Source organism: Cnephaeus nilssonii (assembly GCF_951640355.1).
Source record: "Cnephaeus nilssonii genome assembly, chromosome: 6".
NCBI lineage: Eukaryota > Metazoa > Chordata > Mammalia > Chiroptera > Vespertilionidae > Cnephaeus > Cnephaeus nilssonii.
Window position 1 is genome coordinate 90372534 of NC_137077.1, and position 27677 is coordinate 90400210.

At 48.3% G+C, this 27677-nt stretch overlaps 1 protein-coding gene across 2 annotated transcripts in view; it reads left to right on the top strand.

Annotated features, from left to right (window-relative positions):
- Nucleotides 1–27677, top strand: part of IQSEC3 (IQ motif and Sec7 domain ArfGEF 3) — a gene marked incomplete at its 3' end in the record, with an annotated part of 108418 nt that overhangs the window by 24770 nt on the left and 55971 nt on the right. For both annotated transcript variants that reach the window (XM_079775968.1, XM_079775969.1), the window contains exon 2: nt 8551–8634. In XM_079775968.1, coding sequence (XP_079632094.1) covers nt 8551–8634 — 84 coding nt within the window. The remainder of the gene's footprint in view (nt 1–8550; nt 8635–27677) is intronic.

A 27677-nucleotide genomic window follows, 5' to 3' on the forward strand; every position in this document is an offset into this window, starting at 1 on the left:
TTCCCTGCTGCTTGGAGGGGGGTTAATAATTACGCGATCTGGGGAGAAATGGGAGGAGGGAAGTTAGAAAAGAAATTATTCTAAAGCCTCTTGGAGTATCAAGAAGTGAGAAGGGGAAGAAAAAGATTTTGGTCTTTTAAAAATGTCAGTTGTATTAAGGTACAATTATATATAATAAAATTTACCCATTTAAAGTGTATAGTTTGATAAGTTCTGACAAATGTCTACAGTTGTGTAACCATGATCTCAATCAAGTGATAGAACCTTTCCATCACCCCAAATGACTCCTTCTTCCCTTTTGTAGTTTGACCCCCCCACACACTTATACCAATGAAACTGATCTGCTTTCTATTACTATAGTTTTTTCTATTTTAGAATGTTCTATAAATGGAATCATACAGTGAGTAGACTTGTGTCTAGCTTCCTTCACTTAGTATAATGCTGTTGAAATTCATCCACGTTGATGCATGCATGTGTAACTCATCTCTTTTTATTGCTCACTAGTATTCCATTGTAGAGATGTACAATTTTATCCATTTACCAGTTAATGTTGCTGTTTTATGACATCCATCTTTATTTTGTTAATACTAATTCTCCTGCATCCATTTAGAATACACCATCCATATGTGTGCAGGATATATCACTTATTTAATTTACAGGCAACACTTGGTGTGCATAAGTGTTTGTGCACTCCTTGTATTAACTCTGAACCAGCTCCCTCTCACTCCTACTCTCCTGACAGGGCTCAGGTGCTCACAAGGTGGGAACACTCATTTCAGTCATACAACTCAAGAAACAAATATTCAAACCAAAGCACTAATGTTTAGCTTCTTAATTTTATTTTGTTTTATTGTGGTAGGAACTTTGTTTAAGATCTTCCCTCTTAACAAACTTTAAGTGTACAATACAGTATTGTTAACTACAGACACAATGTTGTACAGCAGATATCGAGAACTTCTTCGTCTTGCATAGCTGAAAGTTTATGCCCATTGATTAGCAGTTTCTCATTTTCTCCTCTCCCCCAGCCCCTGGTAACTGCCATACTAGTCTTTGATTCTATGAGTGTGACTATTTTAGATATTTCATATCAGTGGGATGATGTAGTATTTGTCCTTCTGTGACTGGTTTATTTTGCTGAGTATGTCTTCAAATTTTATCCATATGATGACACATTGGAGGATTTCCATTTTTAAGGCTGAATAACATTCTATTGAATGCATATACTTTTTAAAAATTAATTCATCCATCAATGGACATTTAGGTTATTTGTGAATCTTGGCTATTGTGAACAGTGGTGCAATGATCCTGTGGTGCTAATATCTCTTTGAGATCCTGATTTCAGTTCTTTTAAATAAATACTCAGAAGTGGGATTTCTGGATCATATGGTAGTTCTATTTTTAATTTTTGAGGAACCACCATACTGTTTTCCATAGCACCATTTTGCATTCCCAACAACAGTGTACAAGGGTTCCAATTTCTCCACATCCTTGCCAACACGTGTTGTCTTTTGTTTATTTATTTTCATAATAGTCATCTTAACAGGTATGAGGTAATATCTCATTGTGGTTTTGATTTGCATTGCCCTGATGAGCAGTGACTTTGAGCATATTTTCATATACCTGTTGATCATGTGTGTGTCTTCTTTGGAGAAATGTTTACTTGAGTCTTTAGGTCATCTATAGATATAAAGGCCTAAGCTTTTACCAAGACCATTTGACCGTTCGGCCAGTAGCTATGATGTGCACTAATCACTAGGGGTCAGATGCTCAATGCACAGGCATGGAAACATGGATCAGACTGATGAATCTCAGGGGGCAAAGGGGAGGGAGGAGGGCAGGAAGAGATTAACCAAAGATCTTACATGCATCCTAGAGGCCCGGTGCATGGACTCATGCACCGGTGGGGTCTCTCAGCCTGGCCTGTGGGGATCAGGCCAAAACCGGCAGTCCAACATCCCCCAAGGGGTCCCAGATTGCAAGAGGGTGCAGGCCAGGCTGAGGGACCCTGGGCCTCTAGTGTAAAATAATAGTGAATGTCAACAATAATTGAAAAATGAAATTTAAGAAAGAATTATTTATTTTTCTTAATAGTGTCTTTTAAAGAGAAAAAATTTTAAATTTTTGATGAAGTCTAATTTACGAATTTTTTCTTTTATGGCTTGTGCTTTTTATTTCCTACCTAGGAAATCTCTGCATAAACAAAAGTCCCAGATTTTATTCCATGTTTTCTTTTAGCAGTTTTATAGTTTTATCTGAATGGTTGGGTTTTTTTTGTTGATTTCAGAGAGAGGAAGGGAAAGGGAGAGAGACATAAACATCAATGAGGAGAGAGAATCATTAATCGGCTGCCCCTCCTGCACACCCCCTACTGGGGTTCAAGCCCGACCTGCCAGGGAATCCAACCACGACCTCCTATTTCATAGGTTGATGCTCAACCACTGAGCCACACTGGCTGGGTTATCTGTTATTTTTTATCTATAATCTATTTTGTATTAATTTTTATACATGGGGCAAGGCATGGGTTAAAGTCCTTTTTTGCCTATGGAGATCCAATTGTTTCAGCACTGTTAAAAAGGTTATCATTTCCTTTCAATTATCTTGTACTTTTACCAAGAACCAGTACAAGTTTCTTTCTATTTCCAGCCCCTCTATTTGATTCAATCACTCTGCATGTCTGTCCTCATGCCAACACCAAACTGTCTTAATTTTGGTAGCTTTGTTGTAAATCTTGAAAGCACACAGTGTGTCTTACAAGTTGTTCTTGTTTTTCAAAGTTGTTTTGTAGATTTACCTTCTCCCCCCACCCACCTTCCCCCACCTCCTGTAATAGCAGTGATTTCTGAGGAAATGAAGGTATCTTTTCCTCCTATTCATCATGTTTAAATAGAGAAGGCTTCTTAGAGGAGGTGAAAAAATTAAGAGAAAGTGGAGGGGAAAGGAACTCAGTCTTCAGGCTCTCCCAGCACTAGTGATGGTGGTACCAGGATGAATGGGGGTGGGGAGGTGACTGGAAATGATTTCAAGTTTCTCCCTTTTACTGGAGTTCAAGACAGCGCCTGTAGAGACATTCCCTGACTGCTTCCTTTCAAAGACTGGGGGTTAATCTGCCTTCTTCTACTCGGTGAAGGGGAGGGTTGTTGTTGTTTTTTTCCTTCAAAGTTGCCTCACTAGGTCCCTGGCTTTTCCTCCTTGATTCTCCTCCTGGGAATTCCCTTCTCTATCCCAGCTTCACCCAGGCAGGACTGCACACGTCATCAGTTCCTCTAAACGACTCAACTGTTCTCATGGCCTTACAAGTGGAATCCTGAGCCTCAAACTAAATATAGATGTGGGAGTTATAGGTGCGCAGCCCCCATAGTTTCCGACTGTCCCTGGCAGAGCTGTAATCAGCTCCTCGTAGCACTGTTTTCTTCCCCTCCCGCCATCTCCTGGCCCCGCAGGTCTCCGCAGCACCACCACTCTCTTCCCAGCTTCCTAGTTAAGAAAAAGGGTCCTTTTCTGGCTGAGCCCGAGGTTCCCCTCGGCCTTCAGGTCCACAATGCCTTCTTCGAGGACCCTTAACCCCCATCTTACTTGGGTGATGTCTGACATTCCCTGAGCCAGCTGCTCCTCGCTTTACTCCTCTCCTCCCCAGCCCACCCCCAGCATGACCAGGGAATGGCCACACATCACTTTCCTCTTTGTGGGTCCGGGCTGCCCCCCACATTTAGGTTTTACCACATCCACCTACAATCCAGCTATCTCTCAATATTCATCAGTTTGGGGCACTTGAGACCTCAAAAATCAGAAAGAGCTGGATTCTGCCTAAAATCATGGGCCCTGGAATTAAGAATCCAAGAAACAAACTTTTGGCCTGGATACCACAAACTTCCCTCTGTTGGAATTTCAGGAGCCAAGAACTCAGAATGGGCCATGTTCCTTCTTTAGAGGGGCTCTTCCATTGCCTAAATCCTTGGGTCCCCTCCAGCTCCAGAATTCCCAAGGGCCACAGCCTTAGACTGTGAACCCCACAGACTACAATGTGGATGATGCCTCCAGAACAGTACAACATGGGGGCCCTGAGAAAGCCCTTCCCAGTCTCATACTCAGGGGTGAGCTGAGGGTTATATGATTCCACAGCCTGACTGGGGTTTAGGCTCTTCTACTAACCAGTTGTGTGACCTTAGGCAAGTCACTTACCTCTTCTGAGTCTTGGTTTTCTCAATTGTAAAAAAAAAAAAAAAAGGGGGGGGGACTATAAAACATACCCTAAAAGTTGTCATAAGAAATGAAGCATATGTTGAATGTATAATATTTCATTAGCAGTTCACAAACTCACTATTCCTCGGTTTCTATCTGCATAGTGATGAGAAAGTTTTGTTGGATGTTTTGTGAGAATCAACAACTTAATACATGGAAAGTGCTTAGAATTATATGTGCCATATAGTAAACATTATAAAGTGGTAAAATACAATTATTAGCCCTGCCAGTGTGGGTCAGTGGTTGAGCGTTGACCTATGAACCAGAAGGTCTCAGTTTGATTCCAGGTCAGGGCACATGCCCTGGTTGTGGACTCTATCCAAAATGGGGGTGGCATGTAGGAGGCAGCCAATCAATGATATTCTCTCATCATTGATGTTTCTATCTCTCTCTCCCTCTCCCTTCCTCTTTGAAATCAAGAAAAACACACAAAAAAATATACAATTATTAGCATTTTGCTGCCCCAACTTTATCATCTATTTATCCATCTACAAAACTCTAGACTTTGTTTTTATTAGTTTTGTCACTAATATTCTTTTCCTGTTCCAGGATCTCATCCAAGGTACCACATGACAGTTGTTATGTCTCCTGAGTTTTCTCTGGTCTGTGACAGTTTGTAGATCTTTTTGGTTTTCATTAACTTGAGAATTTTGAGGAGTACTGGTCAGGTATTTTGTAGAGTGTCCTTAATTTGGTTTGGTCTGATGTTTTTCTCACAGTTAAAAACATCACTGTTGCCTCCTGTACTCACCCTGACTGGGGATGGAACCTCCAAGCTAGGTATGTGCCCTGACTGGTAACCTAACCCGCAACCCTCGGGTACACAGGATGATACTCCAACCAGCTGAACCATACTGGTCAGGGCTCCAATTTTGTTTTTAATGGCAATTAATTCTTTGGGTCCCTTTGTTAGGTTTCTCCTTTGGGATGGAGGGAAGGGGAGTCTGGGAGGCTAAAAGCAATATTCAGCCAACTTAAGCTAAGACTTGCCCCGGTCAGGGGCACTTGGACCATGACCTTGGGCAGGAGAGGTGGCCAGACTGGTCAGAGGTGGGCAGAATAGGACTTATAAATCATCATGAACGAAACCCCAAGTGAAGGCAAAAAGAGAGGTTCCACGCCAGGTTTAGGAGGCCCATGGGACAGGAGGTGGATAGAGGAGAAACTGGAGAAGGGCTGAAGGCAAGCTTCTCCTTTCAGCTGGACTGTCCTGAGGATCCCCATTAGCATGAACCGCAAAAGAGAGTACAGACCCAATAACACTGCCATCCCAAGCCTGAGGTGTGGACGGACTTGGGGACATTCAGGCTTATGTCACCCATTGCATGGGCCAACACAGCTGAGTCTGGGACCTGGGAAAACCATCTGGAGCCTGCCTCAGTGCCTGGTCCGAGGAGCAGCTCCCAGCCCTGGGAGGATGCTTCTCAGAAATGGGCAGGATCAAACAGCCTGTGACGTGTCTGCGTGCACTCTTTCCTGAAATGCGAGTGTGGCGGGTGGTGGACAAGCTGTGCCTCTTTGCCTAGGCTCTCAAGGGCTTTTGCCAGAATTCTGAACCTGCTCTGGGGCAGAGGTGCACTTGGTAGTAGGAACTGGGGTGAAGGGGTAGGTTCTCTGCTTTAGCTACACACCTGGGTCTACCGCTCCATTGTTTGGCCTCTGAGCCCATCTGCCCTGTCTCCTCCTTCCTCCTTCCTCCTTTTCTCATGCCAGGTGGCCCTCGGGGTATCACAAGACAATTCTCTAAAGGCTCTGATTTGCCCCGGAATGCCCGGGCTGGACGGGAATGGTAGGGTTGACTGGAAGATTGAACTTTGGTCAGGGAACAACTCTAGACAAATCACTTCCCCAACTCTAGGCCTCAGCCTTCTCCATTGTAAAATGAGGGGTCAGATTCAATTATTGCTTCATTGCCCTTTAAAAAAGCTATATTAGTTGTAATAAATATTAATCTATAATCTATAGATTATTCATAATCTATAGTTACTAATCTATTAAATTAATAAAAATCCAACATAAAATTGCCCCTGCTTCATTCCAAAGTGACATTAATATTTGTATTGGTTCCTGACACTTGCTAGTCCTCGTTCAGGTACATATTCAATTTTAATGTATTTATAGTAATAGCATAAGTAGGAATTTATATTTAACATTTTCAATTAACATTACACCATTTTTTCCTTTTCCTTTTTATACCTACACTCTTCCCCCCCATTCTAATCTTGCTGAGATAACCAATGTTAATAGCTTAGTTATGTATGCACTCATATATGAATATAGCACAATGTATAGAATTTGCATTTGGAGGAGAGGGGTTAATATTTATTTTACAAAACTATATAATTTCTCTGCAACGTTCATTTCTCATTTAGCCATATATTGTGGAAATCAAACCAGGCCAAGAGATATAGCACATAATTCCATAGCATGGATGAAGTTATCGCAGTTTACTCAACCACCATTTCTTGATTTATTGGGATTCAGGTTATTTCCAGTGGTTTTATTTTTCCCCCCTCCACGCCCACTCACCCCGTCTTTTAAAAATAAGGCTGCCACAACATTTTCTACAAATACCTTCATAAATGGGTACTTGCTTATCTAGAGTATAAAATTCCAGAGGTGGGATTGCTGGGTCAGAGGACCTGTGTTCTTTATAATTTCCAAACAGCTGTAAAAATTCACATCTACACAGGTAATGGATGAGGGCACCTCTCGCCCCACATCCTCACCAGCACTTGCACTTATTAATACTTTTCGTGTTTGCTAGTCTGGGGGATGGGAAATAGCTTCTCAGTGTTCCCTTAATTGGCATTTGCCTGTTTACTATAAGGTGGAGCATCTTTCCATATATTCACCAGTTCTTTGGATTTCCTCTTGTGTCAACCAGAATTAATATCCTTTGCCCATATTTTTTTTACTGGGTTTGTCTTTGCACTATGAATTTGTGGGAGTTCAAAGTAGGATATTAACGTGCTTTCTGTCACATGTATTGCAAATATATTTTCCCATTCTGTCATTTTTCTTTTAATAGGGTATCTTTTTTCATACTAGATGTTTTCATTTTGTGTAGTCAGACATGTTTATCTTTTTCTGACTGGCTTTTTCAGTTTCCTGTTTTGTTTTAAGCCTCAACACATAGGCTATATTCCTAAGGTTCCTTCTTTATCTTCCCTTGTTTTATTTTCTCATTTAAACATGCAGTCTCTCTGGAATTTATTTTTGTCTAAGGTAGGCTTCAACAGTATTTCCTTCCATGAGGATAGCCAGATGTAGCAGCTTCCACACAGACTGGGTTTGGACAAAGTGTCCTGAAGCTAAAGAAGTTTAAAATCCCTTTCAGGTGATCTTTCGGGGCCCTTCCAGGTCTGACATTCTCTGACTCCGTAACGCCCAGTACAGCGACTGCTTGCTGAGAGAGAGAAGGCAATGGACAGCATCACTTATGGAAAAAAGTAATTTCAATATTAAACCCCAAGTTGGCTCAAAGTGGATATTAGAATCACAGCATTTTAGAGGTGGAAGGGACCTTGGAAATTATGTAGTCTAATTGCTCTGCTGAATTACCTGGGAACCTATAACAAGTCCTGGTGCCCCCACCCCCGCGCCTCACCCCCACCCCCAAGCCAGGCCAGACCAAGTGAGTCAGTCCTTGGGTGTAGGGCCCAGGCAGGGGTCGATTTTAAATCTCCTGGTGATTCTAATAAGCAGTCAGGGTTGAGAACCACTTCTCTAGTTCAACTCCCTTATTTCACCAATGAATAAACTGAGACCCAGAAGAGGTGAACTGGCTAGCTGGCACTGGAGCCCAGGTCTCTGCTTCCTGGATTGCTTTTCCATCCGTGTCAAACAAATCCATCAAGCACCATACCTTGGATTTTCAGCTGGCAACACTAAGGCCTCTGTGTGAGTGCTTTGTACCTTTGCATATGATCAGCTTTAAAATGTTTACTGTATGCAATTCTGTGCATCACAGGTGGGTAGACAAGTTCTGCCTTGCCGGACCTTAGTGGGGAACGGGGTAATAAAGAACTATGATAAAAGACAGAGGAAACAAATGGCTCCTACAACTGGAGGAGCCTACTGAGGGGATGGGGGTACAGAAGGAGGAAGAGTTCCCTTGGCAGGAAGTCAGGGGCACTGCAAGCAGGAGGTGGTGTTTGAATTGGGCCTCGATGGCAGAGCATCCGTGCTGGCGACTTTAGTGACACAGGGGCAAGGTTTCAGGGCAGAGAGGCCTTGGTGTGAGAGAGCCGTGCTGGGCCCAGCCTGTCCAGGCCAAGCTCTGACCTTCTTCCTCTGCTCTGCCCTCAGGAATGAGACCGTGCTGCACCAGTTCTGCTGCCCCGCTGCCGATGCCGAGCAGAAGCCCTCCTGCGCAGACCCGGCCTCCCAAAGGTGGGAAGTCTTTGGGGGATGGTCCTTCCCTCCCCACCCCACAGTCCTTCCCCTCGGAGCAGAGCACACACCACTGCACCATTTGGCCTCTTCCTTGAGTCTTGTGCTGTTGGTTGTTTGTTTTTACTTCCTTCCTCATACTTCCATTTCTCTTTGCTTCCTCTGGACCCCAGATGAGCCATTCCCAACTTTTGAGGTCATTATGCCCATTCCTATACTGCTCCCCTCTAAATGACCTATGTAAATTACATTTTTAAACATCAAGGGAAATGAATGTGGCTGTAATTACAGAGCACAGTAGTTGCTCAGCCAATGAGAGTGCCCACTTTCCTCTTACATCAAATATTTCCATGTGTCTTCCTGATCTTTCTCCTTCCACAACGAAGACAAGATGGCTGACTTTAATTTCAGGGATTTTTCAACCTTCGATGAGTTATCTGACAACTTGGGAAGGAAGGGGAGTGGTGAAAAGTCAAGATTTGGTGTCACTGTCCCAAGCTTTCTCCTTCATCTTGTTTTGGGTTATTCATACGCCCTCTTTATTCCCGTCTCCTTCCCTTGTGGTCTCTCTCCATCATGCTTTCATCTTTCTCCTCCCACATTCATCTAGCTGGCTGCCCTGCTGCTCCTCCATTCGCCTCCTCCCCGCCCACATCAGTTCCCACTCCCTCTCATCTAGATGTGTGTGCTGTCAGTCTCTGTCCCTTGTTCCACTTCATTTTCTTCTCTTTCCCACCAATTTTTCTGTCTCGCAGTTCTGCACATTTCTCTTGTTCTTTACATCACTCAGTCATGATCCTTCAATTTGGGACAAAAATTTGCCCCATGTACAGTCTCCTGTTGTCAGAATGAATTTGGGCAAGTGACATAACTCCCCTGGGCCTCAGTTTCCACATCAGTATAATGAAGGGGTTGGTCTGTCTAGAAAATGACATTTACACGTAACCTCACTGAGCTTCTCACCTGATTGGAGGAACAAGACCAGGCAGGTTTTATAAGCCCTGTCTTACCTGAGAGGCGAGTGAGCTCAGAGCACTCAGGGGACTGGCCCACAGTCCCACAGCCAGTAAGTACCGACGCCCAGATGCACACTTACGGCGTTTGACTCCCTGCTCGCCACTTCCAGGTTTAAGATTTAACAATCCCATCATCGTTCCCTTTCTTCCTTGGAAAATAACTAGATAATAATCAGAGATGATGGCTATCGAGCTTAAGGACAGAAAACATCCCCCTGGAAGGCGTTACTACTCATTTCCCTTCAAGAAGTCAGAGGGGGCTGGGCATGAGGCAGGACTCTGAGGAGGGAACCATGGCAGCGGGGCCACAGTAACTCCTCCAGACCCTTCAGTACGGGGCTTCGGGAGGCATGGTGTTCCCTGCAGCCAACCAAGTTAGAGGACGGAAGGCAAAGGGAAGGATCAGGCTCTATGCCATGCCTGGGGGGTCTCTGTGCCACGTTCTGTGCTGGGACACAAGGACAAGTAAGGCCACTTGGATTCCCGGGGAGCTCCCCATCTAGCAGGACATCGCAATGCCTCCAAGTGGGAAATGGCTCACCTAGACACTGGAAGGAAGAAGAGAAATGGGAGAATGAGAAAGTGGAGAGAAAGGAGAGAGGACAGAGAGTGGAGTGGTGTGAGGGTGGTCTGGGAGGAAAGAGATAGGGGGCCCTGGCTTCTTCTATGAGCTGTCACTGTTCAGACATGGCTGAGTCTTCTTCCAAAAAATGTCCTCCCTGGCAGCAAAGGAGAAACAAGGAGAGCTGTGTAGTCTGCCTCCCACCGCGTCAGTCCAACTCACTTCAGCGGACAGGTCATTGTTGCTCCCTGAGCACCAGGCATTGGTGAGGATGGGTAACTTCATACCCTCACCAAGTCGGTGCCAGGGGCCCCAGCAACAGAAATCTTCCCTTGAGTTTTCCTTGGTCCTTCCTCTCTCTCATGCTCACCACTCCCACTCTTCCACGTGCTAACACTCTTCTGCTGGACCCACCCAGCAGTCTGGCTCTTGGTAGGAAGGGGTGGGAGAGAGGCCGGTATATGTGGAGGCAGGGAAGGGTGTTGCCCCTCATGGCACCTGGCCTCCAAGGGAATAGGGTTATTTCCCAAGATTCGGGATGCGATTTTAGGAAACCTATTATCTCGGGCACCCCTTGAAGGGCAGGCCCCAAGGTTGGGGTGGAGGTGCTCTAGGGAGGGAGGTGGGGTGGAAGGTTTTCTTGACCTTGGTTCAGGGAGGGGCCTGTAAGTGCTGCCTATGGCAGCCCTCCCCTCGGGGTGGGGCGGGGAGGCTTGCACCCAAGTTGGTCCAGCTGTTGTCTGTCTCTGTTCCCAGGTATTCCAAGTTGTCCTGTCTGTCTGGTTTATAGTTTCCTAGAGTGTGTTTCTGTCTGTCTGTCTGTCTGTCTGAAGACAGTTTCTCAGCTTCTCTGGAAGAAGGCTACCTCAATGTTTTTGGACAGTGTGTCAGTCGATCTGTCTATGCTTGGATTCTTGGGGGAATTCCATCCTGAGATAAATTTTCTCCCATCAGAGTCCCAACATCCCTGCTCCCAATCCTATCCATGACTCCTTCACAGCCCTGAATCCCTCTCCTTTAGCCAGGTGTCCCGCCTCCAGTGTAGCTCAAGCCCCGGTGAGTTTCTCTAGAAGAAAGTAGAGGTCAGAGAGCAGGCTGAGGGCCAGCTCAGGGTGGGCAGGTCATAGAGCCCTCCAAAAAAAGCCAGGCTCCTCCCCACTGGTCAGTCTGGTTTCCCACCAGCTCAGCCAGCCTCAAGCTCCTCCGAGCATTTCTGGGAATTAGCCAGTTGATCTCTACAGGAGACATCAATATAAGGAACCCAAACCAATCATCAGATCTAGGGTCATTGGGGCCTTTCTTGTGTGACCTCAGAGCTGGTCACAGAGACCCCCTCACCTTCTTCCTCTGTACCCTGACACCAGTGGTGACCAAGGCCAGCACAAGTGTGAGGGGGGGGGGCCTGTCTCCTCCCTGCCCCCACCCCAAGCTGTGGGACTGAGCAAGAATCCCTTTCCATGAGCCACTGGGCTCAAGCCCTGGGGGCTGCCATGGCAGCTGATCTGTGTAAGCCTATCACCCACAGCTGATCCTCGGTAGAGAGGAGCTGCTGCTGCCGCCTGAGGCAAACCCTCAGCCCTGGGGAGAGCCCCAGGGCCCCAGATAGACCCTCACTTCCTTCCAAAGAGGGGGAAGCTCCAGCCTGTTAGTGTGTGCTAGCACAGCCTCCCCCAGCCACCTGTAGAGCAGCCTTTGAGGGATGGGCTCAGGAGAAATCTCTCTGGGGACCTGGAGCCTGCCAGGAGGTGATGCTCCCAGTAGTGGGAAGAGCAAGTCCAGGAGCTGCTGTCTACAGAGGGGAGGCTGAGTGGTAGGCATTGTGTCCTGGGTATAATGGAACTGTTATGGGGCTGGCACAGAGTTATCATGGGCTCCATTGTGCTTAGGCTCACACATCCCTAGGCAACAGCCTATGCTTACCAGGGTAATAGACCCTCAGGTGAGAACTGGGCCCAGAGCCAGCCAGGGGGCAGCAGGCCGTGCCAGCCTCTTTCATCCCCCTTCCCAGCTCCTTCCCGCTGCTAGCTGACGGCAGGGCTTTATTCTGGGGAATTGAATAGAGAAGTAATTGCAGCCCTACTTTCTATGGGAGGGGGGGGACCCTCCCTCTCAGGCTCTCAGTGACATTTGGAACAATGACCCTGGCGCTGGCCAGCTACCTCCTGGCATCTAGCCCATTTGTCTCCGTGGGTGGCAATGAGGCAAGATGAGGAAGACTGGCTTCTATGAGGGCAATTTTGGGAGGCTGGAGGGGTGGAGGTCAGAGAGAGGAGGTGCTAGGGAGGAAACAGAACAACCCCCAGCCCTGGGGAGCAGGAGGAGGGGATAGGAGTGTGGATGGCGGCATTCTGGGCCCCAGCAAATGAACTGATTCACCTCCAATATTTGGTCCTTCCTTCTCAACCACCCTGTCCTGCTCCAGGATGGAAGAGAGACTCATATTTATTCAACAAAATATTTATTGGACATGCCAGGGTTGTTGCACTGAGCACTCTCAATATTTTATCTCACCGAATTCTGTGAGATACTGCTACTCCCATTGACAGATAAGGAATCTGGGAAGGAGAGAAGTTCGGTATCTTGATAGAGAGACCACTGCGGATCAGTTTGGAGCTGGAAGGTGAGCCCAGGTCTAACTCCAAAACGTAACCTCTTTCCACGGAGCTGCTGCGAGGAGTTTTTTCATTTAATAGCATAGGAGAAGTTCTTTGAGACATTTCATTTAATACTAAATAACACTTATTTTCTCTGATTACAAGTTACACTTGCTAGTTGTTGGAAATGTGGAAAATACAGGAACATAAAGAAAATAAAAATTGAATCCAGTCAGATAGAATTAACCACTGTCAATATATTAGTGCACAGGTTTCTGGGGTTTTATTTTTCTATGCACTGGGCTTTTCAGTGCCCCCATTAAAAAATAAGGATATTGTGGCCTGCATTTCCCACTGACTGCCTACATTCATTGAGAAAGCCGCCTGCCCTAACCAGAACCTCCTGGTGCCTCCACCCCTCTTGTCTGTCACCTGCTAACCAGCCCGAAGAGTGTGTGCAGCAGAGGCTGAGGCCTCTGAGGAAGGGACACCCTTCCAAGCATGGCTGTCAGGGAGAGCCCTGTGTTAGCTGGCGCTGTCCTGTGCATCCGGGGACTTTCCTCTCTCCCCAGCCTGCTTTAGGCATGATCAATAGACCCGCCATGTTGACTCAGCCATTATGGAGCAATTAAATTCTCAATCAATACAGTTTAGTCTTCAAACCGCTGGGCTTGGGAGCTTTGGTGTCAGTGCCTACTCTATTTGTCACATCCGAGGCTCAGAGGCTGCTGGGAAACCTGCCCACCCACCAGTAGGAGGGGGTGGGTTGTTCTGGGGCTGCAGAACTGTGTGCTCCCAGTCCCTAGAGGCACAGAGAAGCCTCAGCTTCCCTCCCAAGCCCTGGGGTGGGGGTTTGGTGGGGGCAGGCCCTTGGTTAGTTCCCAGAAGCCTTTACAAGCGTTGGGCTCCTGGGACCTAACCTAGGGCTGTAAACATTCCCATGCCCTGCCCTGGAGTGGAGCGTCCTGCTTGCTTCGCCCACGTGGGACTCTGGAGACTGAGGACTGTGTCTGGTGTGGGACACAGTAGGGGTAGGGGAAGGGGCTGCTCCTTCTTATTTGGGCTTTTTGAGCAAATTTGCTTGCCAGTCTTCTGAGGATCTCGTGTAGTTAAGCGGAGTCCACCTTGGCTGGACTCCTTACCTGAGGGTGACCACACAAGATGGCAGAATTTGATCCAAGAGCTGGTGAAATCTGTCCCCCAGGGAACTGTGTGGCCTGTCACTTCACCTTCCCAGGCTTTTGGCTCCACCTGTGTCTTCCCTACCAGACTAGTAGGCACAAAAACAAAAGATATCAAAATACTGTGATACCTTGCAGTGGGTACCCACACTACTTCCCGAAAGTGTTAGGAAAGCTTTGTCTTGTCATGATGTTTGGCCTTTTGTTCAGAGGACTTTCCTCAGCTGGGATGTGAAACTCGTGTTTGGAGTCAAGTACTTGTCCAGCCAATTTCCTTGCGTGTTTTCCCTCCCAGGCCTTGCACCATCCTCTACAACTGGTCTCTTCCTGAGGCCCAGGCTGTCACCAGAGGGTACTTAGGAAACTATGGGGCTGAGCAGAGGGCTACACCGTGTGAGCGAGGCTAGGTCGGGGCCCACCTTCAAAGAGCTGCTAGTTAGGACAGACAGCTTCCTGTCAGCGGCATTTAGAGATGATCGGAGAATTCCTCCCACTATTTGTATTTTGTGTCCCTCACCCGTGAGAGAGGGAAGGAGAATACAAGCTGTCATTTATGGAGCACTTGCTTCGGTGCTACACAAGTAGTATGTCATTCTCACTAAAAGCTCATAAAGTGTTATTATTATTCCCATGTTAGAAACAAAGAAACTGCGGATCAGAGATAATGAATGAGTTATCCGAGGTCCATACGTCTGGTAAACTGCAGAATGAAGATTTGAGCCAAGCATCTGTTGCAGCTTCTACACTGGAGTCAGATAACCAGAAGGAGGTGTTTTTAGGCACAGGAAGTGCAAGTGTGGCTGGGGCGTGAACAGCTGGCTCCCGCTTCCCAGCCACAGGTAGCAGGCTGCTCAGGGCCAGCTCCTTGAGAGAACTTGGCTTGTAGGCCAAGGGTTGAGAAGGCCAGGCCTTTCTTTCCTGCCCGTCCACTCTGTGCATGAGGTTGTTTTCAGACTCCAGGCAAATTAGGTAAACACGTCAGCGCAATCAAACTGAGAAGAGAGATGACCCAGATGACATTTTTAGGGATAAAAAAAGCTCTAGATTTTATTATTTAAAGAAACAAACATAACTAAAGATAACACTTTCAGAACAACAAAATGAAATATACCACAAGGAATGTCATGCTATCTCTGTTCAGTCAGCCTTCATTAATGTAGACTTTTGAACCATTTTCTGGGAAACAAATTCTTGTTTTATTAACTGAAAACTTCCTGTTTGAGTTTTTGGCTATATATGTTTATTTTATTCCCAGAGAGTCACCTCTCTTTGCAGGCCTAGAGATTTTTCAGCATCTCCTGTGCTTTTCTTGTCTTGCTTTTCTCCTCCGAAAGGGCATCTTTAGTTATTCATTTATCTTTTAACCAATACTATGACCATGAACATAATTTATAATTCCAGTAAGTGTTTCTGATGTATGACAAAAGAGGTTTTAAATTTGTTTTATAAAATAAAAAAAGAGGAAATAATCTTGCTCTATAGCAAGAGTGATTTAATCACACCAGGCATCCTTAAAGACATTACTGCCTCTGAAGGGCCTTGGAACGGCTTAAGGAGGGAGATTTTCAGAGATTTCTTTTGTGACAATTAAAAAGCAAAACGGGGAAGACAGCTGTGTCTGAGGGAAGACTGGCATGTGTTGTTGTCTCTGGCAAGGACAGGTGCCAGCGGGAGCAAAGAGAAGCATCTGTTCATTTAGAACCTCAGGATGTCACGGCTGGAAGCGAGCCAAGGCGAGCAGCGGCCCTCTATTGAACAGAGAAGCCCGGGGACCCGAGAAAGGTGCCTTGCCCAAGGTGTCACAGCCGGTCAAGTGCGGAACAAGGCAGAAGTCCTGATGAAGCTGGGGCTTTGCACCACCTCCCCTTCCCTGTGCCTCCGTGTCCTCAGCTATGACATGATGGGGGAAGGGGGGCTGTCTAACCCCCAAGCCCCTCTGGCAGTGATTCTATAGAAGGCACTGTGCCCAGGCCAAGGATGAGACATACACATGGGGAGACCAGGAACATCCACAAGCAAAACAAAGGGCAAGTGGTACGACACAGACAGTAGACCCAAGAGGCAGATGAGAAAGGCAACGTGCAGACTAGTACGAGCATACGGGGGGGAAAAAGCCTTGGATAGGCCAGTGCGTGGGCTTTTCCTTTCTCTGTTTTACTTATTGTTAAAACATAAAAAGACATTTTTAAAAGGAGAACAAACTCACCTCACTCGTAACCTGCAGTCCTTGCACAAGCACCTCCTCTCATTTTCCCTGTTCTCCACACATTTGAGTGCTGCAGTCTGGTCAATGTGCCCCCAGAATGCCACAGAGAGAGCATGGTCTCCCCCCCCCACACTCCCCACCCCCCACCCCGCCTGGTGCTGGCAGGCTTCAGCATTGGTCCTAGACCGAGGTGCACTCCGTTCACTCCCAGGACAGAAACGATGGGATGAAGGAGGCTGAAGTGCACAGTCAGCATGACCTTAACACTCCAAGGACAGAGGACTGAGCACCAGAAGACTTTCACAGGTTCCCTTCTAGGTTGGAAAGGGAGAGAGAGGTGAGGAGGTGGTAAAGGAGGGCCCTGGGCTATGAGACCAATTCAGAACGACTTCAGGGAAGCGCTAGAATGTGGAGCAGCTGAGAACTTAAGACAGAGCGATTCAAATCCCAGTTCCATTCCTGGCTTGGCCACTTACTAACTCTGTGACCTTGGTAAAATTACCAAGTGTTCTCACCCTCAATTTACTTATCTGTAAAATGGGGATCATAATACCACTTGCCTCTTAGGGGAATTGGGAGAGTTAAATGAGATGATGCATGGCAAGGTATCCGGTATATAGTCAGCATGCAATAAATGTTAGCTATTTTAAAACTGGATTTTCAAAAGCAAAGAGGAGGAAGTCAGTTAAGATCTAGGAGTCCCAGGATAAGGGGTCTAGAAACTCAATTTAGAGAAAATGGCTTGAGTACTTCAGGGCGTGAGAACCTAGTGGCAGAGCCCCTGGTATGGCAAGCAGCAAGGGATACACTCCTTGCAGGTTGCGTGGGGTCACTGAGCCATGCCCTTCACAGAGAGGGTTCATCTCTTCTTTGGATGGCGGACAATGGGCAGGGAGGAGGAGGAAGAAGCAGTCTTTCAGATGTTTCTATTCAAACCCAGCCCAGGAAAGATAGCGTGTTGGCTGGAAAGAGCCCAATATCAGAGAGAGAAAGAGACTCTCAGAACTGAAGGACTAATTGGGGGAAGAGGCCAGAGAAGCTAACGGCCCAGATGAATGCCAATCAAGCAGGGCCACGGCGGGAAAAGAGTGTCTCTAGCCGTCAGGGCAGGAGAGGAAGTGATTTCTCCCTGCACCAGGCCGTCACAGTGCAGGCTGGGATGAGATTAAGAGCAGAGGCACTTTTATCAGGAAAATCTTCTTGCCCGTTTGACTGTCTGTTCTCCTAAGAGAAGGAGGCCATTTAACCCTTCAGGGAAAGGTTTATGGCCTGGCACTGACTCCTGCCCTGCCTGTGGAGGGCTCACAAGCTGGGATTTCTGAGGCTTCTTCCCAAAGCCAGTGTGTCCTGCAGTGTCCCTGTCTCCTAAACACGTTGGAAACCACAGACATGTGGGAAATAGCAGGGCCTTTCTCATACTGTAAGCTCTGAGTAGTTTCTACTGCAGCAAGGAAGATTGAAGCTAGACATTAGGAAGGACCTCCAGTAGGAAAGGTGAAGATAAGGAAGGTGGCTGTAGGGAAACAGGTAGGAATCTTGCTCCATAGAAACTTAAGGAATGTCCAGAGCAATATCCTATGCTACAGGTAATTCTGCCATTTCTATCTCTTGTGTCCCGTTTTGGCAAGCACACACCTAACCACCATAAGCACCTGTGGGCCATCAGAGACCCTCTCCCCTGGCATGTAGTGAAACTGAGCCCGTGAGGAACTGGAAGGATATCCTTCCCTGGAAATGGCTCAGGACCAAAGAAACATCTACTCTGGGGTGAGGTAGGACTGATCTGGGTTGCACCAGGAGGAGGGTGAAATGAAGGAACTTCAGGTCTCATGCCCTGCGTCTGGGTTGGGCTGTGTGCACACATGGTTTGTGCAGGTCACCATCACAGGGCTCTACGACAGATCCAAGAAGGACAAGACCAGGTCTTTGTTCTCCAGGGAGCAATCGCTCATGAGCCAGAAGGTGGGGAAGCACAACCGGCCCAGATTAGAATAGGAAACTTACCTTTACTGAGCATCACATTGGTGCCAGAGGCTTAATGGACATTATTTTGCTAACTCTCCCAGCAAAATCATGTGGCAAGCATCTGAACTTCACACATGAGGAAATAGGTTCAGAGAAGTTAAGCAACTAGCCCAATGCCACACCTATAGGGAATGGCCAGATTTTAACCACAGTGGGTCTGTCTGGTTCTCAATCTCATCTCGTTACACTCTGCTGCCTCCCAGCCCTTACTGCCTTCTGGTGAGCTCCTCTTGGCATCATCTCTAGCTCAGAGCTTCAGTAATTACACCATAGAGAAAAGTCCAGTACTTCTCCATTTAAAGAATTCTAGCACAAAACACCAAGAACATAAAAAATGATAGTTCAAGTTAAAGGACTGTTTTTTATTCTGAAATTACATCCTTCCTACTTTTCATATTCTTTTATAATATTACTAGAGGCCTGGTGCATGGATTCATGCACCAGTGGGGTCCCTTGGCCTGGCCTGTGGGGATCGGGCTAAAACCGACTCTCCAACATCCCCCCAGGGGTCCCGGATTGCAAGAGGGTGCAGGCCAGGCTAAGGGACCACACCAGTGCATGACCAATCGGGGCCAGAGAGGGACTGCAGGAAGGCTCCAGGGCGTGTCCGGCCTGTCTTGCCCAGTCCTGATCGCCGGACCCCAGCAGCAAGCTAACCTACCAGTTGGAGCATCTGCCCCCTGGTGGTCAGTGCCCATCATAGCGACTGGTCGAACAGTCCAACGGTTGGAGGGATGATTAGCATATTAGGCTTTTATATATATAAACTAGTGGCCTGGTGCACAAAATTCATGCACATTAAAAGGGAGTTAATTAGAGGAAATATTTTAATATTGCTATTTGCCCTTTCTCTATAATAGAAGTGTCAGAGAAGAAAGAAAATTAGTAAAATGTATATGAAAATCTTCCTCCTGTCAGTCAGGAGCGCGCCACGGGACCCAGAGTCAAGTCCCCGTCCACCCGCGTGCACCTCAAAATCACGTTTGACCCAGACCTGGCTGGCCCCACCCCCATTGGGTGAGATCCAGACCTGGCCAGCCCCACCCCTGCCAAGCCCCGCTGGGTGGGGGACACAGCCTCAGGTCCCCTGGCCTGGCACCGGGCAGGGGGTGCAGCCTCAGGTTCCCCGTCAAGCCCTGCCAGGTGGGGGGTGTGGCCTCAGGTCCCCTGGCCTGGGGCAAAGGGAGCGGCCTGAGGTCCCCGGCCCGGCACTGGGGTGGGTGGGCACACCTTGAGGTCCCCCATCAAGCCCCACTAGGTGGGGGGCATGGCCTGAGGTCCCCCGGCCTGGTGCCAGGGTGGGGGACGCAGCCTGAGGTCCCCTGTCAAGCCCCGCCAGGTGGGGGGGGGCGCAGCCTGAGGTCTCCTGGCCCAGTGCCGGGGCAGGGGGCGTGGCCTGAGGTCCCCCAGCCTGGCAATGGGGCAGAGGGCATGGCCTGAGGTCCCCAGGCCCGGGCCGGGGTGGGGGACACACCTTGAAGTCCCCCGTCAAGCCCTGCCAGGCGGGGGGGTTCAGCCTCAGGTCCCCTGCCCCAGCCCGGTGCCATACAGCCTCAGGTCCCTGCTGATCGCTCGTTATGGGAACCCTGCCTCCACTGTGGGCGTAGCCATCTTGTGATGGTGTGAGGGTTCATTTGCATATTACCTCTTTATTATATAGGATAGGAAAATTAAAGAGCACTTTTAACAGTTTTTCTTATTTAGCAAAATAGCATGTTGGAAATTCTAAAAAAGAAAAAGATAGTTACTACTTCTATAGGGCTTACTGAGTGCGTGACATATATCACTACCTAATTCTTTCATAGAAAGGAAAGTGAGGCACAAGGAGGTTAAGCAATGTGCCCAAGGCCACACAGTAGGTGAAAGGCAGCGCCAGCATTCAGACCCAGGCAGCCCGGCCCCGAGCCCACACTTGGAGCTGCCATCGTGCTGCCCCTGATCATGAGTTGGCCAACACTGCCTGCAGCCTCATGTGCTCCCCTGGACCCGGCTCCCAGATGCTAAACAGCCGATGTCTCTCTTCAGCACACCTCTGCCAGCCTCACCCCCGTGGCTCCCGACAGTCACCATGGTCCATTTGGAGATCATTACACACCCAGGCCACAAAGGGACAGCAGGGGGGTGGGTCCTTAAGGGACAAGTCCGTTTTCTTTCCTGAGAGTCTTCCTTGCTGAAGTAATGGGCACACCCAGCTGCGGTCAGACCAGGGCCATCTCTGCAGTCCTGCCACCACATAGGAGGGGCCTCCTGACCCCTTTAGGGGCTGCCAGACCTGGAGTGTTCCTGAGCCTCCCACCCAGCATACTGTGCACACGTGTGCTCCTGCCAAGCAGCCACCATGCTTACACAGAGACGGAAGGGACTCTGCCCGAAGGGAAAGCTGGGAAATGATGAACATGGATGCTGTACAGGGATTCCTCTGAGGAGGGAGGAGGAATACACAGGTATTAAGGCTTCTGATGGGCGATTTCTCGAGCTGGGTGCAGGTGTGTATTTTCCTTTATACCTCATGTATGTTATTCATATTTGCACTATAGACTAGTTCATAATAAAAGGAAAAATGAAATGAAAACCAGAGTTCACTGGGCTGTAAATATTAGGTGCTGCCTGTACCAGTTGTTGCTGACTTAGGTCATGTGTTCCGGGAGAGTTTGAAGGGGAGCCGTTTTGGAGCTTTATCTCAAGGTTGGTGAGATGAGAACGTTGGGAGGGGGAACTATCCTATCTTAGGGGTAATAACACAGCACACATAAAGGTGCGCCAGGTGCACTCGGGTGTACACTGAGCCTGTGTGCCCAGGTGAGAGAAGCACGCATTTGTGAAACTGTGTCTTGTGTGTGTGTGGAGGGGGCAAGGAACAGGGAGGATGTCCATAGAGCTTGATTTTGATACCAGATCCATGCCTATTTGTGAGAAAATAAAATACTCAAAAATATCAGGATTCTGGGGGCAATAAGGTGGCATTAGTCAGTGTGGCCAGCTGGGGAGCCTGTGAGAGAGCTGTCCTGAGGAAGCTTCTAGATAAGGCCTCTCTGGGGCATGCCAGGGGCTAATGTTCCACTGTGGGGTGAGCTAAGCAGGGGTGCTCCCACATTGGACATCTGGGCACAGGCTGCCCACCTGGAGTGAGCCCCTTGGTATCGTGGGCCTGGGTGTGGGGCAGGCACAAGCTCAGAGAAGTGCAAAGATCCCTTTGACAGAAAGCCCTACAGACAAACCAGACTGGCCAGCGCCTTTTGGAGCAGCCGTGAGACCAAAGGCGGGAGTCTCCAAGGAGCCGACAGGAGAGAGAATAACTTACTCTCTCTGGGCCCTTGGGAGGTGGGAGGGAGGCTCTTCTGTCAAAACGGATGAAGTCAGGGCAGCGTCTGCAAGTGGATGAGCCCAGAAAGCCACAGCTGCCCTCCTCCAGGGGTTTCTATTCTGAGACCTGGCTTTCAGCTCAACTAATGGAGGTCACGGAGCCAGGGCCGGAGGAGGTGCTGGCGTGGATTAAATGACGTAGGGAGGCAGGGGGAGGCCGGTGCTGTGTCCTTGGGTGTGGAGGGCTGACTGGTGGGCGTAACAGGGATGGCGCGTGTGGGCCCTGGGCCAGCGCAGAGGAAGGGGAGAGGGAGGAGGCTGGCCCTCTTTCCTTCCAGATGTCACAGCAACTTGCTCAAACTGCCCATTTCATGATGAGGAAAGAGGTCCAGAGAGAAGACGATACCTAAGGTTATGTGAACGCTGCGAGCAGAGGTCACTGGACTCCCAGTGCTCTCTCCACCACCTCGAGCAGCATTTCCAGTCTGTGCTCTGAAGCAGCACAGAGTGAATTTGTTTTTAACCCTGGCCCTCGGTTCACCTCAACCCTCCCCAGTACCACCTGAACCTCAAAGGGTGCCTGGCTTCCCTTGTCCCCTTATTCTGGCCACCTAAGATCACTTTATTGATTCGGACAAGGGAGAGAAAGATGTGTTTTAGTAAAGGCTGAAACATCTCGAGATGTGAGGCATGTTACTAGCTTTTTGTCTGGAAAATGCCTCGTTTCTTCGTCCCGGAAGAGCTTTAAGAAGAGCTGGCCGAGTCTGGGATAATCTAGTGCGGGGGAATCTTCCAGCCTGAGGAGGCCTGTGTCCTTCAAAACACCGTAGCAAGTCTCTAGTAATTACTGTTCTAGCCACTGCGCCCATGGGAAAGCAGCCCCTCCCCCCACACCCACAACCTGCCCACCACCATCAGTACCAACAAGCCTCAGAGCTAGGCCTATAGTCCTCCTCATTCCTTTCTCCACCTTTGTGCCCCCGCCCCTGACATCTTCTCTCCGAGCAGAGCCCAGACCCTCGCCTCGCCCTCACATAGCGCCTCAGTTCTGGCCCCTCCAGCTCCTCGCAGGGACTCAGCTTCCTGGCAGATGCCGGGGTCCTGACAGGTGCTCTCCTTCTCCCTCATTCCTCCTACGGAAAGGCTCCATTTCCCCTGGGCCCACATGCCAATCTAGGAAGTCATTTCCCTTCATCACTCTTTTGGAAGAGAGATATTTACATCCCCATGTTGCAAGTGAGAAAACTGCAGAGCAGAAAAGTAAGGTATCTTGCACAAGGTCACCCAGTTAGTAAGTTGCTGAGCCAGGGGCCTCATGCCACTCAGGCTTTCTTACTTGTGAAGGAGGGTTCCCTCAGGGTTGAGGACAGCAGTGGCCTGTGTCTGGAAGCTCTGTGGTGTGTGGTACAAACATTTTCTTTGTATGGGCAGAGCTGCCTGCAGCCCTTGGCACTGTCAGCTTCCTGAAGATAATCCATGACCAACTCTTCAGAATAGCGTTTTTAGCCTGGTTCCACGGAGTCTGTAAGGCCTCTGATCGTGGGGGTAAAATTTGGCATGTATGAAATAATGTGCATTTTTCTGGGAAGAGAACCCAGAGTTCTTAACAAAGGTATGTGAACCCAGAAATGTTCACAGACCTGGGGGTAGAGAGACGGGGGTAATCCTGCTGTTGAGGAAAAGGAAGGAAATGAAAAGCTGGGTATCTGTCACTGACTGGGTTCTTCAGGAAGCGGACTCTGAGCTCAGGGTGCCGAATGATTACTAGGGGATGCACTTGGGGTCAACACCCATGGAAGGGCGGGGAGGAACACAGCATGGGGCAAAGGGAGAACGCAAATGCAACGCAAGTGCAACAGAAGACGTGGCCAGTCCTCCCCGAGCTCTGGAATAAGAACAACCTATCAACTTACTCCATGTTGGGTCGAAATGGCTGAGGCTTTGTATCACCACCTCAATTAGTCATTAACAGCAGACAGCCCTGGGAAGGACGTGACTTTGGGCCAAGTAGCTCTCTGCAGCTGAGACAGCCCTGAAGTAGCGGAAGGGGCTGACTACTGAAGGCAGGCTCCAGCAGCACTCCCAAAGCCGAACAGCAAGTCACTCTTTATTTTGTTCTTTAGATTTCGTTTTTTTGTTGTTGTTGTTTTTGTGGCTGAGTAAGGAAGTCATTCTTTGTAGCTTGCATCACCAAACCAAACCCAGTAGCTCTGCCCTTGGGAAAGTAGTACAGATTAAATGATAGTCATCGACCCACATGTCCATCCATCCTTTCACTTAACATTTATTAAGCATGCTTCATGAGCCAGCCCACTGTGATAAGCACCTGTGAGAAAAAGATGTGTATGGCACAGTCTAGGGGAGGAGAAAGACAGACACTTCATTGAAAAATTAGAGTGCGAAATGGTTGTTGCTGGAATAGAGGCAAGTGCCTAGAATTATTAGAGCACATTGGAGGGTGGATGGATTCTTTCTGGGGGCAATGAATGAGTCAAAGTCAAAGAAAGGAGTAGGTGGAAAGGTAAGGGCATGGAGAGAAGGCATTTCAGGCAGAAGGAAGTCATGTGAGGGGCATGGTGGCCTGAGAGGGCTTGGCAGATTTGGGGAGAGTTTCATTGTGGACAGAGTGGTTAGTCACTCAGTAGAGATAAGGCTGGAAAGGGAGGTTGTGGTAAGATCATGAATGCTCCTGAGTGTCGCACGGGTGGACTTCATCCCAGCAGTACTGCACTGGAAAGTCTCAGATGGGTTTTGAACAGAGAATTGATATCAAAGCATCTGTGTTGTAGGAAGTCAACTATGGTAGCAGACATGGTAGATAGGCTGGAGTGGTCACTGGAGCACCAGGGCAGTCGCATATGCACCAGGACTGGCGTGCTCAGCAGGCACCCAGCATCCTTCTGAGCACGAGCTGGCTTTCTAATGAGTGGCCCTCCCCCAGTGTGATGTTCAGCTCCAACGTACATATTTTTCTGAGCAACTCTTGTTTTCTCAATTTCTCAAAGACATTCATTTCCCATACTCAAATCCAGTGTTCTCATGCATAGAATAACCTCCATGGATGGCCCGGGCTCCTGTATATGTATCAGCCTAATATCACGTGGGCACAACCAAAGCCTTCTAAGAACCTCTACTTTGGTGCCACTCACACTCTACTTTTCACCTTCTCAAATGGGTGCCTTAACCCAGGGAAGACTCTTGTGACAAGCATCCCCCATATGTCAGCAGTGACCTTAAGTGTCCCCAGGCTAGTGGACTGCCATTCAACGATTCTGTTTCTGGAGATGGACATGGAGCCCAACACAGCTACGATCACCAGGATCCCTCTCCAGCAGCTCAAGGGAGGGGCTACAAGAAGCTATGCAGGTCACAGAGTAAATTCCAAATGATAATTGTTCAATAGCCAGGCTGCCTGGAATCTGACCCACTAGGATGGCAGCTTCATGAGGTGAGATCAGCCCAGCAAACTCTGGAAGCTTAAGGGACACACACACAGACTGTGTCTTGGGAGGAATGATGTCCCAGGAGCTGGAACAATGGGCTGCCAATTCCATAAGAGACTATGGGTTGAAGGAGATAGTCCTTCCAGCTATGACAGCCTAAGATGAAGATTAAAACCTCCTTCCTTGGACCATTTTTATAGATGGCGTGCAGAGAGGGAAATAGAGGCTGGGAACATTCTATTGGTGCTCAGCCTTTAAATAGAGGTACTGAACACTCAGGCCTCCACTGCTCTTTGATAAAGTGACCAAAGCACAAATCCACACAATAGGCACTGGGCAAATGCCCACCCAGGGGATGCCCACACTGTGGTGGCTACAGTTAAAGGGATGGCCGACAGGTGGTGGATATACACGGATTCCTCAGAGGCCATGGGGATTCTATGGGTCCCATGAGTTGGTGACATTCCAGAACAAGGCCCTTCACTGTGCTGCTGCTCCCATGGATGGAGAACAGAAGTGGGAGGAAGCCTCAAGGAAGCCAGCCCATCTTCAGTCTTCTCCCTAAACACGCTGGGCGTTAGTCTGGAGGGCTGGGAAAGGCCAGGAGGTATGATAAAAAACACACAAATTCTAATGTTTCTGTTTCATGAAGGTTGGCAGGAAGACTAAATGTTGAGAACCCTTTCCACTTAAGGAATTCTCCGTGCTATTTTTCTGGGATTCTTTTGAGATTCCATGCTGTAGGGTTCCATCTCAGAATACAACCACCACTGCCATCACCACTTATCAAGGACTACTGTGTGCCAGGCACTGTACTAGGTGCCTTGCAGACTATATTTATTTCTCACAGCAATCTTGCAAAAGAGTTATTAGGATGCCCATTTTGTAGATGAGGAGTTTAGGTAACTTGCTCAAGGTCACGTAGTAGGTAGCAGACCAGGGTTCTACCCCAGGTCTTCCTGAAATCAAAGCCAATGTTCTTTGCCCTCCATTAAATACCCTTAAACTTTGCCATACTGCTGATAGCAGTCCTGGGTTTCCATAGTCACCTTCTACCACACAAGTCTGTGGAGAAGTTTAAGGAAGGAAGGCAAGGACAGGGTCCCCTTTCTATACTCTTAATCGTATACCTGTGAGGGGCACAGTCTCTCAGGTCCCTGTGCACATAGGTGAGAGTTGGTTCTACCAGCTAGAACCTTGGAATTGGTGGGCCTGGTTGGACAGGTCTCGGCACTGCAACCCACGCTCCTAAAATGTCTGAGCTGGAAGGGTCCTGAGAGAGGAGTAAACTCCCTTATGTGACTGGTGAAGAAACTGACCCAGGAGGAGGACATGAATTACTCAAAGCCTCACAGCTATTTAGAAACATTGTGTGTGCACGAGTGTGTGTGTGTGCATGCACATGCACGAGTACACGCATGCACACGCACATGCATCTGTGCACATGTGCATGTGCTGGAGATGGCAGTGGGGGCAGCCTAACTCCTAGGCCCTGTGAATGAGTTCAGGTGAGAAGGCCTCAGAGCCCTAGTCTATATCTAGAGGGGTGGCCCACACAGAAGGCTGTTTCAAAAGTTTGTTTTGTTTTAACTTAAGTCGTTTATTTGGAGCAAGGTAACTCTACGAAGTGTCAATAGGAGAGTTGGGAATGAGACACAGAAAAGAAGGAAACAAATTCATTAGATGATTAGATCATTGCTTTGGCCAACCAGAGCTCCGTTGCACTGGGCACTTTGGGGAAATGGCATGGAATGCGCCTCAGAGTTGTTTTGCCCAAGGGAGGAGGAAGCTGGTATATTTATCTACCAGCCTCTGCTTTTGCTGGTTGAGGCCTGCTATTGAGTGGCATCAACTCCCCAGAACCTCTTGCCAAGCACACTCTAGCAATCAGGCAAAACAAAGGGCTAGTTTTAAAGATATCTGTAGCCCTGAGTAGCCACCAGTTTTCTAAAGTCTTGAAACCTTTTGGGGTGGAGAGGCCTTGGCTGTAAGTTCCAAGGACAGTCGTGGGGGAGATGGATGTTTGTAGAGGAGACTGAATGTTGCCTTCCAGAGCCTGGAGGCAGGTTGTGCTCACAGAGGGAAAGGGCTGTTTCCCTGTGCCCTGCAGGAAGAACGGGCATATACTTTTAAGCAAGAGGAGTTGAAGTCAGAGCTTTAAAAGAACCTCCTGGTGATACTAATTAAAAAGAAAACCATATCAGATATCTAGAGCTCATCCAACTGTGTAGCTTCATGGGTGGCCACACAAGAAATGACAGAGCAAAGGAATGCACAGTAGCAAAAGGAAGGGTACCTTAGGGAGTTTGAGGTTCCTGGTTCCAGGGCAGGCCGATGAGCTCTCCTTTATTGGGGGGATGCTGGGAGGACAGATGGAGGTTTAGTGAAGAGAGGCTTCTTCACTCTGCCCCTGGTTATTCTTAGCACCAGGAGGCTCCAACATTGGGTGGAGGCAACAGGAAGAGGTCTCCTCTCTGGTACGATTTGGGGCATCTTAGATGGAGGCAAAGCCATGGAGGAAATAAGCAAGTCCTGAGGTTGCCTAGCTCTCTAATTAGGCTCATGCCACCTCCCTGGTCCCCTGCTCCTCATCTGTGAAAAAGGGAGATTGGAAGAGTGAACTAGATGACCTGAGGGTCCCCTTCAGTCCTGGCCTTCTGTCACTGTCCACTGAGAGGCCATCCTCTGGTCCTTGGATTCTCTTTAATTCTGT